This window comes from Callithrix jacchus, chromosome 14 (assembly GCF_049354715.1).
Source record: "Callithrix jacchus isolate 240 chromosome 14, calJac240_pri, whole genome shotgun sequence".
Lineage (NCBI taxonomy): Eukaryota > Metazoa > Chordata > Mammalia > Primates > Cebidae > Callithrix > Callithrix jacchus.
This window is the reverse complement of record NC_133515.1, coordinates 39,100,564-39,114,404: the sequence shown is the minus strand read 5'-3', so window position 1 is coordinate 39,114,404 and position 13,841 is coordinate 39,100,564. Positions and strand designations below refer to the sequence as shown.

General features: G+C 49.2%; 1 protein-coding gene across 6 annotated transcripts in view; it reads left to right on the top strand.

Annotated features, from left to right (window-relative positions):
* The window catches only part of TET3 (tet methylcytosine dioxygenase 3), a 119,395-nt gene that overhangs the window by 95,239 nt on the left and 10,315 nt on the right, over positions 1 to 13,841 (top strand). For all 6 annotated transcript variants that reach the window (XM_035272217.3, XM_035272220.3, XM_035272219.3 and 3 more), the window contains 4 exons: positions 4,102 to 4,310; positions 5,847 to 5,997; positions 8,818 to 8,907; positions 9,754 to 9,891. In XM_035272217.3, coding sequence (XP_035128108.1) covers positions 4,102 to 4,310; positions 5,847 to 5,997; positions 8,818 to 8,907; positions 9,754 to 9,891 — 588 coding nt within the window. The remainder of the gene's footprint in view (positions 1 to 4,101; positions 4,311 to 5,846; positions 5,998 to 8,817; positions 8,908 to 9,753; positions 9,892 to 13,841) is intronic.

Genomic DNA, 13,841 nt, shown 5'->3' with positions numbered 1-13,841 from the left:
TGTCCACAGATGTGTGTCGATGCCCGTGATGCACTCAGCCTGATCTGCAGGAAGCCAGGCAATCATGTAGGGAGTTCTAGCATAGTATCTGATTTAATATCATGTTGAGGTGTTACTGATACCCAAAATACACATTTCAAAAGAATGATATAATCGATGCTTTAATGGGGAAGCACTGTTCTTGCTGTGCCTCAGAACAGGAATTCATGGCCAGAGATATGTTTTGTTCAGCCTGCAAAGTATCCTTTCAGAGTCTGAAGGAAATTCTGACACATGCTACAACATGTGTAGGACTATCCACTAAGTGAAATAAGCAAGTCATAAAAGGATAAATCCTGTATGATTCCACTTACATGAGGTACCAAGAACAGTTAAATTCAGAGGCACAAAGTAGACCAGGCACAGGGTCTCACTTTGGGAGACTGAGGTAGGCAGATCACCTGAGGGCAGGAATTCAACACCAGCCTGGCCAACATGAGGAGACCCTGTCTCTACTAAAAATATGAAAAATGAGCCAGGTATGGTAGCATGTGCCTGTAATCCCAGCTATTCTGGAGACTGTTGGTGGAGAGAATTGCTTGAGCCTGGGAGGCAGAGGTTTCAGTGAGCCAAGACCACGCTACTGCACTCCATCCTGGGCAACAGAGCGAGACTCCATCTCAAAAAGGAAAAGAAAACAAGAAACAGAGGCAGAAAGTAGAATAGTGGTTACAGGAGGGGAGAAAGGAGAGTTTCTTCATGAACAGAGTTTGTTTTGCAAGATGAAAACATTTCAGAGATGGGTAGTTAGTGACTGTTGCACATGATATGAACAATACCTAATGTCAAGGTACCTAATGCCACTCGACTGTGTACTTTGAGATGATTAAATGGTAAATTTTTGTATATTTTGCCACAGGAAAAAAAAATAATGGAACACTCATGTTTTTGGAGAGGGTTTTTATATACAAATCTGGAATTCCATTTTTTTCTTGCAAAACCAGAAGAATTAACCTCACTGGGCCGGAATTTCCCCCAGGCGGCAGTTGATGGCAAGAAGGCCTGTCTTCCCCCTGTTGGCGGGGCAGACGCTTTTCACTTTGCCACAGTCCACACCACCCCCAGTCTTGCATCCGGCCCACCTTCCTCACTTGCAGTGCTTGCTTGGCCACCCCATTCTGTATCTCCCACCACGGACCCACTTGTGACCAGGTCTGTCTGCAACCCAGCATCTCCTGACCTCCAGACCCACTTTGGGGGACATCCTTAGAGACCACTCAGGTGCTCTAAGGCAGTGGTCCCCAACCTTTTTGGCACCAGGGACTGGTTTTGTGGAAGACAATTCAGGCATTAGATTCTCATAAGGAGCGCACAACCTAGGTCCCTCTCATGTGCAGCTCACAGTAGGGTTCATGCTCCTATGAGGACCTAAAGCCACTGCTAATCTGACAGGAGGTGGGCCTCAGGCAGTAATACCCACTCGCCTGCTGCTCACCTCCTGCTGTGTAGCCCAGTTCCTAACAGGCCATAGACCCAGTACCGGTCTGTACCCAGGGGTCCGGGACCCCTGCTCTTAGGTACCTCAGCCTCAGGGTGCTCCCAGTTAACTCACCAGTAAAGCACACCCAGTCACTCGGGGTTTTTCCTTGTCCCTCAGCCTCAGAAATCCATTCCTTCTCCCACTTCCTTACCCCCTGCTGTGGTTAGGACTTTATTCATTTTTCTTGTGTTATATCAGTGGTGTACCGGGTGGTCTCCCCATCTTGCCCTTTTCCCAACTTTCTGCCCTGCCTTTCTAAACCATGAAACTTTTTTTTTTTTTTTTTTTTGTTAGATGGAGTTTCGCTCTTATTGCCCAGGATGGAGTGCAATGGCACGATCTCAGCTTACCGCAACCTCCACCTCCTTGGTTCAAGCGATTCTCCTGCCTCAGCCTCCCGAGTAGCTGGGATTACAGGCTTGTGCCACCACACCCAGCTAACTTTGTATTTTTAGTGGAGATGGGGTTTCTCCATGTTGGTCGGGCTGATCTTGAACTCCCGACCTCAGGTGGTCTGCCCACCTCAGCCTCCTATAGTGCTGGGATTACAGATGTGAGCCCCCACACTCAGCAACATGAAACTCTTTATGTAAGCCCCCTGCTCACCATCCTGGGTGGAGCCCCTGCCTCGAGGCCCTGCCCCCTCAGAGCCCTTTCCAGTCTACCCTCATCCTTCCCCTGCCCACAGGCCCCCACATCTTATCTGGTCACAGAATCACCTGGCATTCTCTGGCAATTTTTAGCCATCTCCTTCCTCAGCTCCCAGGCCTCTTGGCTCTGAAATCTTTTTGTCAACCAGGATGGTGTTTAGGAGTGAGTGAGAACCCGAACCTCAAACCTAGATCCTGAGCAGCAGAGCAGTTGACGCCCAGGGCTCTTGCTTTAAAAAAAAAAAAAAAAGCTCTTGATTGAGATATAATTCTCATACCATACAGTTCAAACTCATTTGAAGCATACAATTCAATGATTTTTGGTGAAGTACATTTTTTAAATTGTGGTAACAATATATAAACAGAAGCTGGGTGCAGTGGCTCATGTCTGTAATGCGAGCAATTTGGGAGGCTGAAGCAGGAGAATCACGAGAGCCCAGCAGTTTAAGACCAGTGTGGGCAACATAGTGAGACCCTATCTCTTAAAACTTTTTTAAAAGTAGCCGGGCATGGTGGCGTGTGCCTGTAGTCCAAGGTAATCAAGAAGGCGGAAGTGGGAGGATCACTTGAGCCCAGGAGTTTGAAGCTGCAGTGATCTATGATCATGCTACTGCACTCCAGCCTGGACAACAGAGCAAGACCCTGACTCAAGAAAAAAAGTGTGTGTGTAGAAATAAAATCTAACATTTTAACCATTTTTCAGTGTACAGGTTGGTGACATTAAGAACATACACGTTGTGGTACAACCCTCACCATAGTCTATTTTCTAGAACTTTTTCAGCATCCCACACTGGAACTCCACACCCATTAACAGTAATTCTCCATTCTCCCCTCTCCCAGGCCCTGGTAAGCTCTAATCTACTTTCTGTCTCTCTGAATGTAACTTCTGGGTACCTCACATAAGTGAAATCATATACTATGTGTCCTTTTGTATCTGGCTTATTTCACTTAGCAGGTTTTCAGGGTTCATCCATGTTGTAACATGGATCAGAATTTTGTTTCTCTTTTAAGGCTGAGTGAGTCTTGTCTGTACCACATCGTGCTAACCTGTTCATCAGCCAATAGACGCTGGGGGTGCTTCCATCTTTTGGCTGTTGTGAATAGTGCTGCAGTGAACGTGGGTATTTAGGGATCTGCCCGAGTCCTGCTCTCAGTCCCTCAAGTGTACTCCTAGGCATGGAATTGCTGGATCATATGGTAATCCTATGTTTAGTTTTTGGAGAAACTGCCAGACTGTTTTCCATAGTGCCAAACCCTTGCTTTTTAACTAAAACACACGTGTATGCAGCGTTTTCTCTGCAAATGTTTTAGGATGACATAAAAATCGGCGCAGTGGCTCAAGCCTGTAATCCCAGCACTTTGGGAGGCCGAGGCGGGTGGATCACAAGGTCAACAGATCGAGACCATCCTGGTCAACATGGTGAAACCCCGTCTCTACTAAAAATACAAAAAAATTAGCTGGGCATGGTGGCACATGCCTGTAATCCCAGCTACCCAGGAGGCTGAGGCAGGAGAATTGCCTGAACCCAGGAGGCAGAGTTTGCGGTTAGCCGAGATCGTGCCATTGCACTCCAGCCTGGGTAACAAGAGTGAAACTCCATCTCAAAAAAAAAAAAAAAAAAAAAAACAGACTGTATTTTGGCTTACAGTGTTTGTCCATGTATTTTTACTCCTAAGCCTATGTAAGTCATCTGCAACTTAGACTTTGTGCTAATTATTTATTATTTCACTCTCAAAAAAAAAAAATAACTTTAATGTTTTCGTCCCCTAACTATACTGGTCTCTTAGCCTGTGAGGTTGCTGTCGTCAGGGCATAATACCCCTAGTACCTTGCCCTAGAGACCTGCGGTCCGTGTGACAGAGGGAGGGGTGGCACCACGCAGAGGAGCACAGGTGCCTGTCTCCTGCCCCTCACGCCCTGCGTCCCCACAGGTGATCCGCAGGCACACGCTGGAGGAGAAGCTGCTCTGCCTGGTGCGGCACCGGGCAGGCCACCACTGTCAGAATGCTGTGATCGTCATTCTCATCCTGGCCTGGGAGGGCATCCCCCGTAGCCTCGGCGACACCCTCTATCAGGAGCTCACCGACACCCTCCGGAAATACGGGAACCCCACCAGCCGGAGATGCGGCCTCAACGATGAGTACGTAGCAGGGGGCTGCAGGGCGAGGGCCCACGCATAGAGTCACAGGAGACTGCAGGCAACCCTGGGAAAGGCTTCTGCCATCTCTGTGGCACTGTTTGTCCTACAGAGTTAGGACTGTGGTTAAGGAAGGTTTATCCACAAACCTTGCTTGAGCTGGGTTCTAGCTCTGGCTTCAGAGGGTCTGCTAACTTGACTTCACTGTTAAACCCCAGGTCAGTGTACTGGCCACTAATGATGTTAGCGAGTGTGAAGTACATGTGCCCCAAAGATAGAAGGCATCAATGAGATTTACAAAACCTGCCCTTATTAGAGTTTTTCCCATTTTAAAAAATGAAGGTATATTTATTTACAATAAAATTCATCCTTTTAGGTATATAGTTTGGATAGTTTTGACAAATGTTTACAGTCACGTAGCTACCACCACCACTATCAAGATACACAACAGGGCCGGGCCTGGTGGCTCATGCCTGTAATCCCAGCACTTTGGGAGGCTGAGGCTGGTGGATTGCCTGAGGCCAGGAATTTGAGACTAGCCTGGCCAATGTGGTGAAACCCTGTCTTTACTAAAAAATACAAAAATTAGTCAGGCGTGATGGCACATGCCTGTAATCCCAGCTACTCAGGAGGCTGAGGCACGAGAATCACTTTAACCTGGGAGGCAGAGGTTGCAGTGAGCCGAAATTGCGCCACTGCACTCCAGCCTGAGCAACAGAACAAGACTCAGTCTCAAAAAAAAAAAAAAAAAAGATACAGAACAGTTTCATCTTCCCTGCAAGTCTCCTGTATCCTTTGTCAGCAAGCCCTACCCTAGCCCTGGGCAGCCAGCAGTCTTGTTTCCTGTTCCTGTAGGTTTGCCTCTGCACAAATGTCACATAAATGGGTGTGACATACATACAGGGTGTAGCTTTCCGAGTCTGGCTTCTTCCGTTGAATGTAGAGTTTTCAGTGTTCATCTGTGTTGTGTGTGTCAGTAGCTCATTCCTTTTTATCACTGAGTCATAATCCACTGTGTGGATCTATCACAATTCGCTTATTCAGTTCCCAGTTAGGGGCATTTGGGTTGTTTTCCCAGATTGTATTAAGCAGTAATTTTCATCTTAGTATACTTTGTTGGAAAGCCTGTTAACATCTGGGCTGTAGGAAATAGGCACACTTAAATCCTGGGGCTCACATTATTTCCCTGTTCATATAGACTGTGTTGGAGCTGGTTAAGATATTAGAGTTAAGGGAAAATATAAACCTTCATGGGTTTTTACCAGATTCTTCCCCCTTACTTCAGTAAACCCATGTGCTGCTCCCAGCAAGACTCAGTGTTAGACCTGTAGGTTCTCAGTGGTGGGGGCAGAAGAGGCTGCTTAGAGCTGGCATCAAAGAAACTTGAGAAAGAGGTTGGGGGCAGAGAATGATGAGTCCTAGTCACTGGGAGGCTGGTGGATGCCAGGGTTCAGCACGGCCACCCCTTGAGGGAGGAGAAAGACTCCAGAACGAAGGGAAGTCGCATCTGTATGCCCAACCTGTGCTGTTATGTTGCAGCCGGACCTGCGCTTGCCAAGGCAAAGACCCCAACACCTGCGGTGCCTCCTTCTCCTTTGGTTGTTCCTGGAGCATGTACTTCAACGGCTGCAAGTATGCTCGGAGCAAGACACCTCGCAAGTTCCGCCTCGCGGGGGACAATCCCAAAGAGGTGAGCAGAGCTGGGCGGGAACCCTGCCTCCCACCCTTTCTCGCCTGGCACCCTTAATAGTCCAGCAGGAGGTAGGACTGGCATGCTGTGACTCAGATGCGCAGGAAGTGGAACTTGTTTTAGTTTTTTTAAAGCTGACCTTATCTTGCTGTGAAATAAGGGGCGTGGGATGTGTAGAGGGCACCAAGTGTGAAAAATTAGACTTAGCAGTTACAGGTGCCCCAGACCCTTTCAATTTAAACCATCTCTTTAAGGCAAATATTCCAGATATGGAAGCTACATATTCAAATTCCTCATGAGAATTTGGTCCTCTCAGAGGTCATTTCCCTCATCTTTCCAGGTCATCTTTCTGGGTGTAAGGTTTAGCAGGAAAGGCGGTCTCCGGCGCATGGGCCACCTTCTGGGTCTTTGCTGTACTTCCCGAGGCATCTACCACCCTGCCTAGCTGCTGGACAGACGCTGGGCAGTCGTCCGGGCCCTTGCAGTCTCCACGCGGGAACCTGGCCTGGTCCCTGGGCTCTGGACTGCGTCCACACTAGTCCTAGTGGCCTAGTATGGCCACTAGGTACAGTACCTCCTCTTTGCAGGCTTCTTACCTGCACCCCTGCCTGCAAACAGCCCTGAAACAACCCTGCCCTGAAACAAGGGAAGACACCCTTGTTTCCCCCAGCCCTGAAACAACAAGGGAAGACACCCTCAGGCCCCCTCCCTGCTGTTTCCTCTGATGCCTGCAAGGCAAAGGCCCTCCAGGTAGGTGGTCTCCACTTAGCTCCAAATGCAAAGAAGGCGCAAGCCTGTCCAGGCTGTCTGCCATTTCACCTCCCTCCTGCGTGGGTTGGGTGCTGGCTCCCTTTGCTAGGATACAGACCAATATCTAAATATCTGGACTCAGTCGCAACCTTCCAAATCTCTCCAAGCTCCTAGTACCAGAAGGGCTTCCCACTTCCATGGCGCACGGACATCCTCTCCACACCAATGCCCATGTCACCTGCTGCGCTCTGACTGCCAAGCTCAGGTCCTCATAAGGAAAAGAAAGCATTTTAAAATTCAGAACTCTTTATTTACCCCAGACTTGGGTTTCAGACTATTGTGTGACCCACAAATAGTCTAATTTGTTATTAGATTTGGATTTACAGTAAGATCCACCCTCCCCCACCAGCAGCAGATGCAGTTGCTTCAATGAATGGAGCCCTGGGGCCACCAAGACCTACGAACTACCAGGAATGGAAAGACATTGGCTTAATTTCTCTCAAATCCTTTCCCTATTCTACCAGCTGCCACTTTCGGTGCTCTTGCAATGTGCTAAGTACTGTGCCAAGCCCCTCACAGGTTTCTCAGATGATTTCATGACCCCCCACCCCAGTGACCAAGGCACTGTTACCCCTCACTTTCCAGATGAGGCAGATAGCTTCCTCAAAGCCATGTGGCTGATGGTGAAGGCAGGATTGAAACCCAGGCCTATGTGTCCCTAGAAGCTCACAAGCCTCACTGCGTGCTGTGCTGGTAGCAGCATCTGGACAGCAGGCAGGGAGGTGGCCTGGCCTCCCTGGCCCAGGCTGGCCTGGTCGAGAGTGGCTGGCAGCCCTTGCCACCCCACTGGAGGGACAGCTGAGCTGTGGGTCTCCACCTTCCGTTTCTCATTCTGTATGCTTTGTTCTTTTTCTCTCTTCTCTCTTCCTGCTTTCTTCTTCATAAACCCTTTGTGCCTGTACTCATGGTGTCCTAGGAGCCCTTCAAGCCCTGCTTGTTTTTGGAGGGCCAGAGTCTGTGGACTCCTGGAACTCTCTGTCACATGTGACCAGGGGCTGCTGCTTCATGTAGAGCAGTGCTGTCCCGCAACACCTTCTGTGATGGTGGAAACATTCTCTGCTGTCTGTACAGGAGCCACATGTGGCTTCTGAGTATTTAAAATGGGACTAGTGCAACCGAGGGACTGAATTTCTTTAATTTTTATTAGAATTCAGCCCGGGTGCAGTGGCTTACACCTGTAATGCCAGCACTTTGGTAGGCCGAGGTGGGTAGATCACCTGAGGTCAGGAGTTCAAGACCTCAGGCAAAACCCTGTCCCTACTAAAAATACAAAAGAAATTAGCTGGGTGTGGTTGAGGGCACCTGTAATCCCAGCTACTTGGGAGGCTGAGGCAGGAGAATCGCTTGAACCCAGGAGGCGGAGGTTGCAGTCAGCCAAGATCGTGCCACTGCACTCCAGCCTGGGTGTCAGAGTAAGACTCTGTCTCAAAGAAAAAAAAGTTAGAATTCATCTGTATTTCTGTAGCTACATGTGGCTTGTAAATAACACATTACATAGTAGGAGTCTAGCAGCTGGAGCTTTGAAGTCTGTCTGTGTCCGTGGCTCATGGTAGGCTCTGGACTGGGCTGGCTATGGAATTTCTAGCATGGATCCTGCCTGCCTCTCTTCCTATCTGTAGCCTAGGAAGCAGGAGCCACACTTGTTCTTCATGGCTTTTTCATTCCCGCTGTGTCACATCCTTGACCTAGGATGTTCAGCATTCAAAAGCAAGAAACTTTGATGTGTTCTGGGCTGAACTGGGCGGGAGCCTAAAGGAGCAGTAGTTTAGCAGTCAGGATGATAAGACCTTTAGGCCATGGCTTCCACAGCTTTTCCTGGGAGCCTCAGTGTCCCCAGCTGTGAAATGGACATGGCACCACAGCCCTCCTGGAGGAAAGGCCAGGAAGACAACTGATGACATCTCCCTTCTGGCTTCCCCCGCGATGCTTCAGGAATGCTGGTCCACTTCCAGGGTGCAGTGTCTGCCAGGTGGGGCTGCTCTGGATGTGTGACTTCTCCTCTCTCTGCAGGAAGAAGTGCTCCGGAAGAGTTTCCAGGACCTGGCCACCGAAGTCGCTCCCCTGTACAAGCGGCTAGCCCCTCAGGCCTATCAGAACCAGGTAACGGGCCCTGGGCCTTTTACTGCCCACATGTCACCGTCCACATCTCTGCTGAGGCTCTGAAGGTGGGAAGTGGGAGAGTGGGCTCTTTTGCTCTCTTATGGGAAGAGCCCAGCCCAGAAGTAAAGCGATGATGTCATTCTTTGATGAAACACCCCCCCTTTTTTTTTTGAGACAGAGCTTTGCTCTGTCGACAGGCACCAGGCTGGAGTGCAGTAGCACAATCTTGGCTCACTTCAATCTCTGCCTCCCAGGTTCAAGCAATTATCCTGCCTCAGCCTCCTGAGTAGCTCTGTCTACAGGCATGGGCCACTGCACCCAGCTAATTTTTGTATTTTTTTAGTAGAGACAGGGTTTCACCATGTTGGCCAGGATGGTCTTGAATTCTTGACCTCATGATCCACCTGCCTCGGCCTCCCAAAATGCTGGGATTACAGGTGTGAGCCACTGTGCCTGGCTGAAACCCCTTTTTTACACCAGGCTACCTGCATCCCACACCATTCGTCTTCTATCCTGGTCTTCCCCCTTCTCCTGGTAACCTGCCACCTCCTCTGGTCTGGTTTCCACTGGTGAGGCTCGAGTTTCTCTCCCCTGTCACACCTGCATCTCCCAGACAAGGCAAAGGGACTTGGAATAACCCAGAAGGAAGTAATTTCTACAGGAGCCCTAAAGTAACTTTTTTGGAGCTGGGGCTGGCCTCAGCCAGAAAGCCTCCCTCCTGCAGTCGAAGGGCAAGGTGACGATGATCCCTTACAGCCCTCCTTCTAAGACCCGGCCTCCTCAGCTGCAGAATCGGGGCCACTCACCTCAGGTCATGTGAGCACCTCTCCTTGGCCATCTACACAGGTGACCAATGAGGAAGTAGCGATTGACTGCCGTCTGGGGCTGAAGGAAGGACGGCCCTTCGCGGGGGTCACGGCCTGCATGGACTTCTGTGCCCACGCCCACAAGGACCAGCATAACCTCTACAACGGGTGCACCGTGGTAAGGAAGCCTGTGCCCTGTCACAGCCCTACCTGTGGGGCGACTCTGGGAGGGAACCCAGCGTGGTCTGTGCAGAAAGGCAGGCTGAGGGTAGGGAGGGACATGGAGACAGGACCCTCAGAACTCTGGAAGGTACCCTGCAAGACAGCCTGCTCCTGCCCACCTCCCAGAGAAAACCCTCACCAGAAAACCCTTGAACAGACAAGGCTGGCTTTGTATCCATGTCTTAGGGAGATGCTGGAGGATGCAGCCCCTCGGGCACCTGGAGTGCCCAGTATCTAAAGCATGGGTCCTGGTCTCTGTGGACACTTGGATTTAAATGCAGACAAACCCTTGATTCATTCTTTGGACAAATGTGTATTGAGTACCAGCTGTGCCCAGGCACTGCTCTCCATGCTGCAGGATGACACGAACAAAGTTCCTGTCCAAGTATGTGAGGGAATGTCCTGTAGCAATGAGGGCCAAGAGGGAAAAATGAAGCAGGGTGAGGGACAAAGCAACAGGAGATGCTACTTTAGATGAGAGGCTGCTCTGAGGAGGGGACATTTGAGTTGAGATGTGAGGGAGCCACTGTCTGGGGGTAGAGTGCTCCAAGCAGAGGGACCAGCATGCACACAGGCTCCGAGTGGGAAGCAGGCTGGGTGTGTGTTCAGGGAACAACGGGAAGGGAGTAAGCAAGGGGCAGAGGAGTGGGACTGGAGAGGCCGGCAGGGACCAGCTCACAGGGAGCCTTGAGGGCCAGGGGAGGGCTGCGGGGTTTGCTGTAAGTGTGATCGGAAGCTGTTGAGAGCTTCTCAGCTGGGCAGCAGTAAGATTGCATTGTAAAGTTAAACACACTCTTACTGCTGCAGTTAGAGAATGAGGTGTATGATGGTGGGGGCAGGGTGAGGTAGACGGGAGGGAATAGGAGGGAGGCGGCCAGGGAGGAGGTTGGGGCAGCCGTCCAGGCAGGAGTGGGGGTAGGTGCTAAGGGGACAGATTTTGGATGCTGTGGAAGGGACCACCAAGAGGACTGTGTAGTTGTTACGTGAGCAGGACTTGAGCACACCAAGGCTTTTTCTTGAGCATCTGGGTGTGTTGGAACATTGACTGAGATGTAGAGTAGCAGGGAAAGGCTGAATTTAGGAGTAAGAAATCAAGAATCCTGTTTCAAGACGCCTGCTAGACGTGCAGGTGGAGATGTGGATAGGCAGGGGGCAGAAGGGTCTGGAGAGCACATGGTTTATAGTTAGATCCAGCTGTGAGGCTGACGCCATCACCAGGAGAGTGAGTGCATATGGAGGAGAGAGGTTTGGACTTGGGTAGGGGCTTCCTTGAAGGGATGATGCTAGCTCTCTGTTCATCTTTTAGCCGGGTTCTGGGCAGACAGGGCTTCCAGGGGATGAGGAAGAGGCAAGGGCACCAGCACATTCACCTGGAAAGAGGGCTCCCAGATTCCAGGTGTAGCTCATGCCCCCTGGGGATTGATGGCCCCACCTCAGGATTTCATTTCTCTACTTGTCCTCCATCCCCATGTCCAAGTCTGCGAAGCAAGAAGTGGCAGCTCCTGACAGCACTCTGCTGTGAGGATTTCTAGGTGAAATACACAGAAAGGGCAGGCCCACAGGGTTAGAGAGGTGGAGGAGCCGGGGGGCACTGGAAGGCGGGTGACAGCAAGAGCACCATGAGATGATCAGGACCCCAGAGCTTCTAGAGTTTGGGGTGGAAAAAAGGACTATTTTCTTCCAAAATGGAAAGTATTATTTTTTCCTAAGCACTAACTACTCATTTTTTTTAAATTTAAATAATATTTAAAAGGTTGTCTGAAATCTCAGAGATAACTAGTTAGCAATTTGGTAAGCATCCATTCAGATACCCAAATATGTATGTGTATGTATATGGCTTTATGAAATTTTACCCTATTGGGGTCACATTATATATACATGCTGTTCTATGACCTGCTTTTCCTAACTCAAGCTTTCTGTGTCAATGGACTTCATTTTCTGAGGCTGTGTGTATGGCTCTGCCATCATTTATTTAACCTGTCCCCTATCAATGGACAGTAAGTGCTTTCAGCCATTTCCCTTCTGTAAACCACAGGGAGAGGCCATTCTTCTCATGTATTTGTGCAGTGGCACAGTAACCTCCTTGAGATTGCACTGATGTTTACTTTTACAGGCTTGGGGCACTAACTCTGCTTGCTTGGCAACACTGGATTTAGATGGTCTCTTTCTTCTTTGCCTGCTGCCTGAGTGGGAAGCATACGATCTCATTTTAATTTGTATTTCTTTTGTTAGTAGAGAGGTTGAATATTTTTTCCTGTTTCTTCTTAACCATTTTAATTTCATCTTTGTGACTATCCCATTCATGTCCTTTTTTTTTAAATCAGGATAGACTTACCTTTTGACATCTGTAAGGTATCTCTTATGGGAAATACAGCTTCTGCTACATCTCGTCCTTTGTGTTTTCCCCTTGGTCTGTTGTTTATAGCACTGGGTCTGACAGACTGGTAGGAAGCAGGGCTGATGGCCAATCTCACCCAGAAAGTACACAGGATACTGGTCAGAGCAGAGGACGTCGAAGACCACACATAGTCTGGGAAGAAACAAGCTGGGTAGGGCATGACACCAAACTCACTCAGAGTGCCTCTAAGTGAAAGGGTTAATACAGTTAGTGCCATAAAAATATAAGGTTTCTGTTCAGTTTAATAAAACACCAGAATCACAATTGAAAGGCCAGTACAAACTGAATAACTTGAATTATCCTTGAGTTAAGAAAAGCAGGTCAGGCTGGACATGGTGGCTCACGCCTGTAATCCCAGCACTTTGGAAGGCCAAGGTGTGTGGATCACCTGAGGTCAGGAGTTGGAGACCATCCTGGCCAGCATGGTAAAACCCTGTCTCTACTAAAAACACAAAAAATTAGCTGAGCATGGTATAAGGTGTCTGTAATCTCAACTACTCAGGAAACTGAGGCAGGAGAATTGCTTGAACTCAAGAGGCGGAGGTTGCAGTGAGCGGAGATCATGCCATTGCACTCCAGCCTGTGAAAACAAGAGCTAAACTCTGTCTCAAAAAGAAAAGCAGGTCAGGCTGGGCACGGTGGCTCACACCTGTAATCCCAGCACTTTGGGAGGCTGAGGTGGGAGGCTCACTTGAGCCCAGGAGTTCTAGACCAGCCTGAGCAATATGGCAAAACCCAGTCTCTATAAAAATTACCAAAAATTTGCTGGGCATGGTTATGCATGCCTGCAGTCCCAGCTACTCAGGAGGCTGACTGAGGTGGGAGGATCACTTGAGCCCAGAAGGTTGAGGCTGCTGTGAGCCCTGATCATGCCACTGCACTGCAGCCTGTGCAGTAGAGTGAGACGTTGTCTCAAGAAAAAAAAGAAAAAGAAAAGCAGGTTATAGAATAGCATGTACATATCATGTGATCCCATTTGTAGTTTTATATAGCCATACATGCACACACACATACACATCAGGTAGTTAAACGTTAACAGTGGCTAATAATTCACAGAGCTCCAACTGCTACAGTATTTGTAACACGTGATAAAGAAACAATCACCTTAATATACAAAGATGCCTTCATGATTTAAGAAATGACTAGTCATATATAGTAGTGGACAAAAGTCATAAAACTCACAAAAGGAGGAGGACAATGAGAGCATTGTGTTAAAATGGGCCAAAGATTTATTTTAAGTGGGTATGGTAAGACATGCAGACCTGGATAATAGGAAGGAAGTTTATACTCAGATCCTAGAAACAGGTGGTGCTCCGGGGGCCACTTGGGGAAGCACCAGGCCAGTCAGGAGCAGAAGAGGAGGAAGAGTGGGGAGCATGGCGCGGAGTCTTTAGTGGGGTTTTGCAGGAAAGAATGGGTGACACAGGGTGGTAGCTACACCAGGGACGTTTAGGATTGGACAGTGAATACTTTGGCCGGCTCTGGGCTCTGGGATGGTTCCTCATGGC